General features: G+C 41.0%; 1 protein-coding gene across 1 annotated transcript; it reads left to right on the top strand.

The window, feature by feature from the left end:
- Positions 1-1,407: 1,407 nt before the first annotated feature.
- On the top strand, positions 1,408-11,544 carry arrdc1a (arrestin domain containing 1a; the record flags this gene model as incomplete). Its single annotated transcript, XM_080004320.1, has 8 exons — positions 1,408-1,525; positions 5,104-5,214; positions 5,571-5,621; positions 7,172-7,326; positions 7,427-7,609; positions 8,062-8,238; positions 9,364-9,934; positions 10,404-11,544. The coding sequence occupies 8 exons, from the start codon at positions 1,408-1,410 to the stop codon at positions 10,439-10,441; spliced, it is 1,404 nt and encodes a 467-aa protein (XP_079860446.1). The 3' UTR covers positions 10,442-11,544.
- Between the last annotated feature and the right edge of the window lie 490 nt (positions 11,545-12,034).

Here is a 12,034-nt window from a genome sequence, read left to right as displayed (position 1 = left end):
CAATCCCCAACCAGTGACACCTCCCTCAATTAAAGCAACAGAACACACATGTACACAGTACCCCAGCGTTACACTATATATAGTGTATACAGCGTATAGTATATATACTACATACACTGTATATAGTATATATAGTGCATACAGTATATATAGTGTATAAAGTATATAAAGGGTGATGCGAGAAGCTTGACGCTGAGACGCCACGCACGCAGCGAGCACACCGCGGTATCGTTCGCAGCGTAGAATACTGACTGGTCGGAGAGCTGGTCATTAGTCAGAACAGTCGTTAAACAGGTTGGTCGTTAAGTGAGGAGTACCCGTACTTGTACTCTGTTACGTTTCACCTCTGTTTGAAATAAACTAGCATGTCTCAGGTAGCTGCTGCAGAGCATGAGGTGGTGTACGTGCGCGGTTGCGGTTTTTGGAGCTCAGGACGCCGATTTTGTGAACAACTCAGGTAATGTCGAAAGTTTTCCAAGTTTTCCAAAGCAATCCAGGCTATTCTCATTTGTAGTTCCGCGTTGGTGGAACGAGCCGCCAAAAACGACCAGAGCAGGGACCTCCCTCTCTGTCTTTAAGAAGCACTTGCAGACCCAGCTCTTCAGAGAGCACCTCCTCTCCTAACCTACAATTACTTAGCACTACTTAGCAGTATTTATTGTTACACTAATGTCTCTGTCGCAATGTAGCTTGAATGTTATTCTCCTTTGTAAGTCGCTTTGGATAAAAGTGTCTGCTAAATGACTAAATGTAAATGTAAATGTAAAAGTTTTGGAGCCTCCTCAAATTCGATCAAGAGACCTTCTAGAGCGGATTCTTAAATAATATTGTCCGTATCATAATTAATAGTTATTGGTTATTATCCTGTGATTCGTTGGGAAACAGGTTTTATTTTCCGACGTATATAATAATAATAATAATAATAATAATAATAATAATAATAATAATAACAATAATAATAATAATAATAAAAACAACAACAATAATAATAATAATAATAATAATAATAATAATAATAATAATAATAATAAAAACCTGTAACAGAAGCGGCTAAAATGTTGTAAAAACACATAGCAACCACCAGATAGAGAATAAATACAGAGTCAACCATTATTTCTCGTGGTTGATTGTTTTGCTCTTTACTTTCTTTCACCTTCAGCGGAGACGTCGTGACTTGGGGGCAGAACGCAGGGTTGCCAGCTGCTCAGCTCAAAACACGGCCGGGGTTGCAAAAAAGCCACTGGGAGCGGACTCGGTTTTGGGCGCTATTGAGCTGGAAGTATGGACGTCACCTGGCAACCCTGAGAGGGTCGGACACGGCGGAGGTGCGCCCGGTGCGCGGGGCACAGGTGAGCGCTCGGTTCCGTCGGTGCGTCGCTGGGAGCCGCTTCGTGGTGGCCTGTGAACATGGGGAAACTTCAGGAGATCGAGATCACTTTCACCAACAATAAAGTCGTCTACAGCCCGGGAGAGTCCATTTCGGGCACGGCGAATATCAAAGTGGCGCAGCCCCTGCAGTGTAAAGGTAACGTTTCCTCGTTCCGCCCGTAGCCTGTTTCGAACCGCATCGCACCTGCACCACCACCACCACAACAAGGAAGTGGTTCCTGGGCGTGAATGACAAAATCAAGTATCGCGACGAATATCTCGGTATCGATTATTCAGCGATACTTTGGAAGTATTTTGGATATTATAACAAAGCAGGTAGAGGCATTGATTGGGACAGCTGTCTGTGAAGTTCGGAAAATTGTATCACTCGATACAGCCTAAAAAGCGCCGTTTAACCGTTGCGATATTACGATATCCCAAATCCCAGACGATACCTCGTCTCATATCACGATATCGATCGATATATATCGACAAATAAAACATTTAATTTTAGTACTGAAGATGACGCTTTGTGCTGTGTGATATGCGGAATGCAAACGTGACGACACTTTTAACTGTTGTTATGGTACAGTGTGGATTGGCTCCGACATTTACTTGATCGCATATCTTTGAGATCCCGATCCCTGACACAACACAAGACAAAAGAAAGTCTGGTTCGTAATAGAATACTATAGAATAGTCAGCCTTTTTGAGTTATTTTTTTATAATTAAACATTTTTTAAATGAAACTGGGTCCGATGGGGGCCGGCTCACTTAATCTGCTTAAAGTCTTTAAGTGGGAAAACTTGTTCTGCCCTTCCTTTTTCCAAATATGACTTTGATGCAGAAAAACCACGAGAAACATCAAAACGTTGGTGGGAAGTTTTTATTTTTATAAAACACACATTTATGTAATTCATTCAATTATGTATTGGATGAAAATTGAGTCATATATTTGCATTGTCGCTAACAGAACTGTAAGTACATAAAAAAAAAAAAAAGGAAAAGTGAGGGCCGTTGTTACTTTAACAACACTAAAGGTGGAGATACGCTTAAAAAAACAAACGTGAGAACAAAAAGAACCACCAGAGAACATGTCCCAAAACACCATCAGCAGGATGATCTCTTCAATAAGAAGTCGGCAGTGAAAGAAGCACAAACTCAACAGTAATAGGAGTTGGGAGTGGTTTTGCTGGACATAATGACGAAAAAAGAAAAACAAATTTAGGGAAATCAAACTCAGTGTCATTTATTGACAGTACCCATGTATTCTCAAATAGTGACCGGGGCACAGTGGAACATTGATCGTTCTCTTTCCATTATGCAATCCACTTTCCTGATCCAAGGCGGAACTTCCCTTGGTTTGAAATGTTTGTATCACACAAGCAGAAACTAACGAAAGCAGTAGATCTAAAATAAAAACCACAGTAAAACCAGATTGTAAAAAGTGACTCCAGTCTTCCCATAGCACATTAAGCTGTTTAGGATGCTGGGCATCCTTTAATATATCTTTCAAATGGAACATGGTTACATCTGTTTATTTGTAGATACATTTTTTTATCTGACTGAAAAGATGAACTCTTCCTCCTCTTAACTTGGCAAATGCTGCCTTTGTGCTGCTGGGAGTTTCTGTTGAAGGCATGCTTTTGGGCTCCGGTTTGTTTACATTCCAGTTCAGGTAAAGCCGGTCAGGTGGTGATGGCTCAACAATGTGGGCTGCATGTAACATCATTCTCAACAGTGTCTCATGGGTTTGCCGGAGAGTTATGAATCAGTTAGGCCGCTTGCCCGCGAGAATACTTTCCTCCGCCTGACGCTCAATATGCAAATCGTGTGATAATAATACAGAAATATATAATATTATTTCCTAGAGAAAGACTTAGATTTCTTTTGTTTCCTTAGTTTCTTATTTGTCTGTTTTAATTTTAGGTCCATTTATTTATTTTTGTTTGTTTCCTACATGTATGAAACGAGAGTTCTATGAAACAAATGTATGAAACAACTGAATTAAGGGACTGTTCCATTCCGGCTCATTCCAAAAAAACCTGAGAGTTCCCACTGTCGAGACAGTGGGAACTCACTACTCTCTGTTGTTCCCGTTGCTATGGGACGTCATTTAGTAAAAACTGGATGTTTTTGTCTAAATACTACACGCGTGTGTTTTGTTCTTCTTTTTTTTTTTTTTCTTTTTTTTTTTTCTAAACAAAGATGTTTTTGAGAGGTGAGAGGAGGTGGAAGTATTCTTAAACTGGTACTACTTGCCTCACAGCAAGAAGGTCCTGGGTTCGATTCCCGCCTGGGGCGCTGTTGGCACCGTGCTTTGGCGGGTTATCTCCCAAATAGGAGCCTTTCTGTGTGGAGTTTGCATGTTCCCCCCGTGCTCACATGGGGTTTCCTCCACCTAACGTCAGTAAGGACCCCCACCAAAAACATGCAGACATCATCGTCTGACCAGCGATGGACATTTATCACCTGGTCCCCGGGCGCGTCCACGAATGCTGCTCACTGCTCCTGGCTGCCCCCCCGGAGGAAGGACAAGCCAGGATGGGTCAAATGCAGAGGCCTCATTTCACCGGCCACCATCCAAAGCATGTGCATGTGTGTGTGTGTGTGTGTGTGCGTGCATTTGTTGTAGTGTGGTGTGCTGTGTGACGATTAAAGATTGTTCTTCTTCTTGTTCTTCTTGGCTAAACTTAACTAGACAAGTAAATCGGGGACTTTGGACAAGATGCAACCTTGTTCCCAAAGCAGCAACATAACCAACTGCCATCACAGCAGCTTTTTAGGTGGTTGTTGGCATTAATTCCCTGCTGTCATATTGTCTTCTTTTCAAATTATTTTGAACTAAAATGGTCTCTGGGTGATAATCTTATGTCTACTTTCTTATAAAGTTATTGAACTTCCAATGAAAACAAACACTTTTGAGGCAAAACAGATGTTGAGAGCTGGTCAGTGTTCACACACATTCACCAAAGCGAGCAGCACAACTACTGTTATCATAACGTGGATATGGTGTTTTGACTTATTTTGGCTACAGTGTGACATAATAAATTGCTGGCTTCTGAGTATCCCCATAGCAAGTGGGGCTTCTGACAAGACCGTCTCAGCTCTGTGGCCTAGTTTCACAGTCCAGGAATGACCTTAGAATTGTGAAGTGTCTTCTCAGACCTCCAGGCATCACATTAGCACCGAACTGTCATTTCAAAACACAATGAAACTATAGACTATATCTAGAGAACCACTGCTCTTATTCAGCTTTGTTCCTAGTTAGTTTGATATGAAAGCTTTGTACAACATTCGGCTGTATTTGCTCCTTACCCTTGACAAAAGTCCATATACTGAAATATGAAGCAATATGAAAAAAATAAAAAGCAGGTTGAAATGTCCCATGACTGTCCAATGACTCCATATTTGTTTTTTATACTTTGCTAGGCTATCAATTATCAATAGAGAGAGATTATTTTTCACAGTCCTCAACAATGAAGTGGCGTCTAGCTTAGGTTGCTTTGTTTACAGCCTCAACAACACACCTTATACAAAAAATACTCCCTCCATCAATAATGGGTTACCTACATTGTCTTTTTTATTGACCTATAAGTCCTTTCGTTAAATTGTACGAGATGTTTCAACCTGTTTCCTATTCCAGTCTGACCTACGTTTTGGAATCTTGGCAATGCAACAATCAATTTCAACCGAATTTACAGCGTGCAATGATACAGTGTCTTCTCTTTGCAGAGATCAAGTTGAACTGCAATGGGTTCTGTGGCGTCACCAACAAGTCGAATGACTCGGCGTGGACAGTGGAGGAGCAGTACTTCAACAGCACGATCTCCGTGGCAGACAAAGGTACCCCGCTTCATGTTGACCTATAGAAAATACTTTTTTCATGTAAAATGTGATCTCAGGTTTTTAGGAGGCTAAATAAATGGAAAACCCCCGTTGTTGCTTTTTTTTTGTTGATATTCACCTCAGACAAATGTCACTTATTGGCACTTGAGGTAAGTCGTGCAATCGAATCGGTAGCAGAAAATCATTCAGTTTGTTTGAAGGCCAAGAATGGTGAAATCCTAAAGCCACGTCGTGAGACCCAGGTCGCTGCACCGTGCCCGAGGCTGGGGCCCCGCCTCAGTGGATCAACAACAGGGCCATTGTTGGCTCTTCCCAGAGCCAACCTGACATCTGTTTGTGTCTGTCTATCCCAGGAACTCTGAAACCAGGAGATCACTCTTTCCCCTTCAAGTTTCTCATACCAGGTAGGGCCGCCGAGTGACATCCATTCACACGTGTGTGTGTGTGTGTGTGTGTGTGTGTGTGTGTGTGTGTGTGTGTGTGTGTGTGTGTGTGTGTGTGTGTGTGTGTGTGTGTGTGTGTGTGTGTGTGTGTGTGTGTGTGTGTGTGTGTGTGTGTGTGTGTGTGTGTGTGTGTTGGATTGCCCTTGCATTTCACCGTGAGGCGGACATGTTGCGGCATGTTATTTACCCTAGTATTGTAGTGGTTCAGTGGAGTTGACAGTAGCGCTTCTTTGCTCAGTATAGTGAATCAGTTCACACGATTTGATGAGTTCAATAAATCCCTGTTGGATGCTAATTCAAATACTACAGTAATGGCACTACTTTAAATTTTTTTCTGGGGAAACTAAGGGAATCTCGAACCATTTTGTAATACAGTACTAATGTACATTATTTGTTGGGCCTCTGTTTAAATAACTTTATTTAAATCACCCAAGGATTTCCATAATGCATAAACAACAGTTTACAAATTATATTGTGGATTATTGACCATCAGAATATTGAGGTGAAGTTTTTCTAAAAGCTATATATATATTTTTGGTATCCTCAATTAAAAACAAATAGGGAAGAGGTGTATTTTTGTGCTATTGATCAAACCTGCCTTTACTAGCGGAAGTGAAGTGGGGGTATATGTGGGGTATATAAAAGTGTGTGTGTGTGTGTGTGTGTGTGTGTGTGTGTGTGTGTGTGTGTGTGTGTGTGTGTGTGTGTGTGTGTGTGTGTGTGTGTGTGTGTGTGTGTGTGTGTAAGAGCTTTTATGTAAATTAGTTCTTACAGGTAAGCATGTACACACACACACACACTTACCAATCCACTGACACTTTTATATTATAAAAAGGAAGACGGGTCAATAGCCAGGAAGTATGTTGGTATACAGAGAGATACTGTATACCAGCATTATTCTACCCCACTTCACTTCCACTAGTAAAGGCAGGTTTGATCAATAGCACAAAAATACACCTCTTCCCTATTTGTTTTTAATTGAGGATACCTTCCAAAAATTTTTTTTTAAAATAAATAAATATATATATATATATATATATATATAACTTTTAGCAAAACTTCGCGTGAGTGCGTGCGTGCGTGCGTGTGTGTGTATGATATACTCACTCTTTGGGGTCCCAATTGATAATCTAGGCCAGATTTAATTACTTCCAGTATCGTGGTTTTAAATCCAGACTGAATAACCTTAATTATTCCTTACCATGGTGCACAGTAAATATTAATTCTTTAAAATGTAGTTCTAATATTTAAATAGTTCTCTATTCATTCACCAGAAACACTTAATGTCACAATGTCACAATGTCACTTTAGGGGTCCTGTACTCCAACTCTTAACATTTCCTGATTGGGGGGGAAAAAAAACATGTTTTATTTAGATTCATAAGCGTGTAATTCAAATTTTTTTTTTTTTTCTTTCTTTATGGGGGGGCATGATGCGTCATATTGCCACACTACAATCATTTATCACATTACGGCTAATTCTGTGGCATAATATTGATTTCTTTCCCGTAGCCACCGCGCCTACGTCTTTTGAAGGCAACTACGGAAAGATCATATACAGGGTCAGAGCGTTCATCGACACACCCCGATTTGCCAAGGATTATAAGACAGAGAAGCCCTTCTACCTGCTAAGTCTCCTCAACCTCAACGAAGTGCCTGACATATTTGTAAGAAAAATATAATACTTTACTATATACTATAGTATATGCTATAATACTTTATTTCATCATGTTTCTTTTTTTCATTTTACCATCTTTCCCGGTACAGGAGCCCAGCTCCTCATCGGTAACCCAGCAGTTCACCTACCTCCTGGTGAAGAATGGCACGGTGATCCTGAGGGCCGAAACCGACATGAAGGGCTACACCCCCGGCCAGGTCATCCAGCTCACGGCAAACATCCACAACCAGTCAGGGAAATCCACCAGCACGGTGATGGCCAGTCTCGTGCAGGTAAGACATTCTGGAGTTTTTTCTCTGACATGGAAAGCAGCGGCAGTACACTTCAAACAAAGCAGGAACTGGATGAGAAAGAATCACCAGTGAACATGTCACTGACCACCTCTGTCAGTGTACTCTGTACGAAGATAAAATAAGTTGAAAGTTGCCTCCATCAACTGTAACTCCACCAGCTTGGTGATATTTGGACCAATTGCAGACCATTTGGCAATCTGGCGAAAAGATGTATTTTGGTGAAAAGTTCTGTTTTGCTGTTTGTATACTTGCGCCTTCAGTTGTACTGCACATCCAAACTTGCTCTACTGCCCACAGCAAACATGCCGGGGAGATCTTCCTACAAATATTTGTAGTCTAATGTTTTCTTTTTAGTCGGGGATATAGAAATGGGGTTGAGTTGTGGACAAACAACACTTGGTTTTATGCGTGTTTGTGTGTATTTATTCTAGAAAGTGACCTACGAGACCAAGAAGCCCACCCACGACCTGAGGGCCATCGCCGAGGTGGAGGGCGGTGTAGTGAAGGGTGGCAAAGAGGCAGAGTGGAAGGAGAAAATCATTGTTCCACCTCTTCCCCAGTCCTCCCTCACTGGCTGTGAACTCATCAAAATTGATTATTACATCAAAGTAAGACTTTGTGTAGGGTTGGCCCAATATGTTATCACAATATGTTTTTTTTAAATTGATCGATGTTGATAATTATTCATATATACAGTATATATACTGAATATAATAATGCTCACTTTACAGTTTTAAGTGGATTCTCATGGCTTTACGTTAAACGCTTGAATTAATAAAATATTATATAAACAAAAATATAAAAAAAAAAAAAATAATAATATATAAATATATATTATCATCATCATCCTTGTCATCTGAGAACAGTCTGAAGAGTTCCCAAATTTGCGCTCTCCGAAATGTGGGGACGTTTGGAGCGGACTAAGTTACGCTCTCCGACCGTGTCAGGCCAGATGTCGCTGAAAATCACAGATTCTTTTTTTAATCGCTCTCCTTTTGAAATGTTTGAAAATCTGCCCGGTCAGCTCCAGGGAAACAGAGCGCCGCGAGCGGAGGTAGCCACGGTGCACATGGAACATGCACAACACTGATCAGATGATTGGCTGTTTGTGTCCCATGGTTGTTTCTCTGCTGTACGGTCAGCTGTTGGTGTCGTGTCTTTGTTGGTAGAGAAATATGGACTCAAAAAACCTTATCGAAAATAAATCTCACAAATGCATCATTGTTATCGTGGAAGATTTTATCGCGAAAATGATCGAGATCGTGGCCCGAACCTTTCATGTACTCGTAAAAAGGCTCCTATACCTAAACAAAATACCAATACCAACCAGTTAGTTCACGTTTTACTTTTGGATCTGAGAATTTCTTATGTGATTTCTAATTTAGTTTAAAAGCAGTGACTGCATTTATCATTAGTACCCAATAGTCATTAATAACAGTTCAAAGCACAACCTCGCTGCATGCGTAATGATTGAGAAACGTAGCACTCTGCTGCAGCTTCTCACTGTGCTTGAATGCAGTTGGGGCAAATGTTAAAGCCTTAAACACCCTTTTCGAAAGGCCAGCCTGTCTGGTACCCTGTTTTTTTTTTTCTTTTTATATATATATATATATATATATATGCTAATATTTACGACTTACATTTCTGAATATATAAAAAAAGTGTATCGCTTCCTAATGTGCATCAAATGTATTTTTCAGAAGTTTGTAATTTTGCTTTTTGTCTCTGAACAGGTCAGTATGAAATCTCCAGAAGTCGTCCTAACGTTGCCAATCCACATCGGCAACGTGTCGCTGGACAAGAAGGCCCATTCCAAGTCAGCTTCTTCAGCTGCTGCCCCACCAGCCGCCGACAGGGCTCCCTCTGTCCGGGCCAACACCAACCCCACCCTGCCCCCCCGCACAGCTCCAAAACCAGCCCCCCGCCCGGCCCCAAGGAGCCGAGCCTCCTCTTATGCCTCCCCCAGCGCTCCTCCGGTAGAGGACTTCCCAGGGGCGGTCGGCGGGACGGGCGTCAGGCCTCAGATGAGCGAGGCCCTCCCCACCAAGAGCCACTCCCAGCTCGGAGCCTCGGGCCCCCATGCCGCCGTGTCCCCCAGTGCTTTCAGCTACGCCCCGGGACTCACCTTCTCTCAGAGGCCACATCAGAACGGCGTGGCGGTGCCGCCAGCCTCCAGCGAGCCCCTGTTCTGCGTGTCGACGGGGGCCACCATACCCTTCTTCTCTGAGAACAACACCAACCCCATGCCCACCACCTGCCCGCTCATCCTGCCGCCCGGCTACAGTTCCTCTGAATATCCACAAGGTCAGTCCACACGCGACCGCCTGAAGTACTGTGATATAGAAGGTCACACCGTGGAGAATAATTTGAATTCCTTTTAAGTGCTTGTTAGAATTATTGTTTAGCTATATGGAGGTACTTAACCACACACACCATCAGGCTTCCCAAGCATGCTTAACATCACTTTAACCAACAATGATTACCAGGAAGTATCAAGGAATGATATTTTCAAGTCTTGAGGTTTTTTTTATACCACATGTTGGTGTTGGGTAGCAAAATAATTGTTCGACAGGGTATATCATAATACATTTTTGGTGACGAACTTTGAGACGTAGGTCAAGGTTCACATCCAGTAGAACCTCATTTATGGTTCTGGTTTGGTTATCGAAATTTTAGATAAATGAGATTGGAATGGGCAGGATTTTACCGTGGTAGTATGTTGAGACGTGATCGTATCCGCTTCCCAGTGTGATGAATTTCCTGTCTGTTGCAGATGCCCCGCCTACCTACGACGAGAGTTGCAACACATGAGCCGCAAAACGGCCGGACGGCAATCCACTTTAGCTTCAACTCCAGGATGAATGAAACATTTCAATCAATACTCGGAAGCTTTGCCGCTCCACTGCTACACTAAACGTACACATATCCTTGAAATATATATGTTATAAGTTAATTTCTACACTCTCAAGAGTGAACCGAACTCAGTACCTAGTGACTGTGAACAAGTTGGTGGACCACAACGCCCTGGAATGCGGAACTTCCTTTCACCATTTCGTCTCTGTACAACACTGTTGTAGCACTTTAAACGAACAGAACGAGAAAATATTTAGGCTTGTATTTGTGGTTTGTAAATCAGTTCTGAAGTTTTAGTAAAGGTTTTAGTTCTAGATCACTGAGACTTTTTATGGACGACTGTTATGCACATGCATAGATTTTGATATGTGATGTGTTTGATTTTCTTCTTCTTCTTATAATATATTTTTTTTAATTACTATCTGCCTTAACAATTCCCCATGTTTGGTATTTAAGCTTAAAATCTTACATTTAAGTTGAGTGCAATCAAAGAATAGGACTCCAATCTGTTGGTACGGAGAAATCATTTTGCCAGCTGTCAACATAGTTTGTACTTTGGTTTCCGGAGTCAAGCGACCATATTTTAAAATTGCGCAGAGAAATGTAAACACTTATGAAGAACAATGCTTTTCGCAATGTCACAATGGCTTTGCCGTGTTTTTCGTTATAGTTTCCTCCGTCGTTTGATCAATGTACTATAAGTTTCCTGAGAACAAGTTCTGGACACATTGTTTTGCATTGGTATAATTACTTCCCCAACTATTATCCTGTCTGATGTGCTTTCTGCAATAACTGATCATTAGTTCTATTATTAACAGAAACCTGCTGGTTTGTTCACAACCTGTTGGAATTATTTTGGGGTTTTCTTTGTTTGTTTTTTTTCTTTAATCAAAAAACACAATCTTCACCTTTTGTAAATATCCATTACAAGTTTATCTAGTCAAGCATGTTGTCCTTAATGGAAAAAAAAAGTACTGAGTTCACTCTCGTACTTTATTTTCTTTTTTTATGTATTGTTTCCATATTTTATTTATTTTTGTGGAAAACTACTGTCCAATATCCTAATAAATCTGTAAAATGTTCTTAATTAAAATTTTACATTGAGTTTGAACTCTTCATTGATGGGGCTCAACACAGCCAAAGTGATCGTGTTTCCATGTACACAGGTCTTTATTTACAAATATTGCAGGGCGAGAATTAATGAATGTATTTACTTGTTTATTTGTTCATTTTGGTGGAAGGAACTTCCCTCAAAGTTGTTCAATTTCCTCATACAGGTGCTTTACTACTGGCAGATAAAGTAATTACTATCAATAGTCGTTGTTAAAAATGATCTCTGGCCCCTCCAAAACGTTTCTGAACACTTTCTGTTCATAATAAATTGCTAACTAAACTGTGAAATATATTCCTTAGAAAACCTATTTCGATTTCAATTATACTAAATGCATTTGTAAAACAATGTTCTTACCATAAGTTATGGCTTAGTCATTCGTCGATGGAGAGAGGTTTATGTTTGTGTCATTCTACATTTGAATCTCGCATTGCTGTATA

The sequence above is a fragment of the Zeus faber genome (assembly GCF_960531495.2).
Source record: "Zeus faber genome assembly, chromosome: 7".
NCBI lineage: Eukaryota > Metazoa > Chordata > Actinopteri > Zeiformes > Zeidae > Zeus > Zeus faber.
The sequence above is the reverse complement of the archived record's forward strand: the minus strand, read 5'-3'. Positions and strand labels throughout refer to the sequence as shown.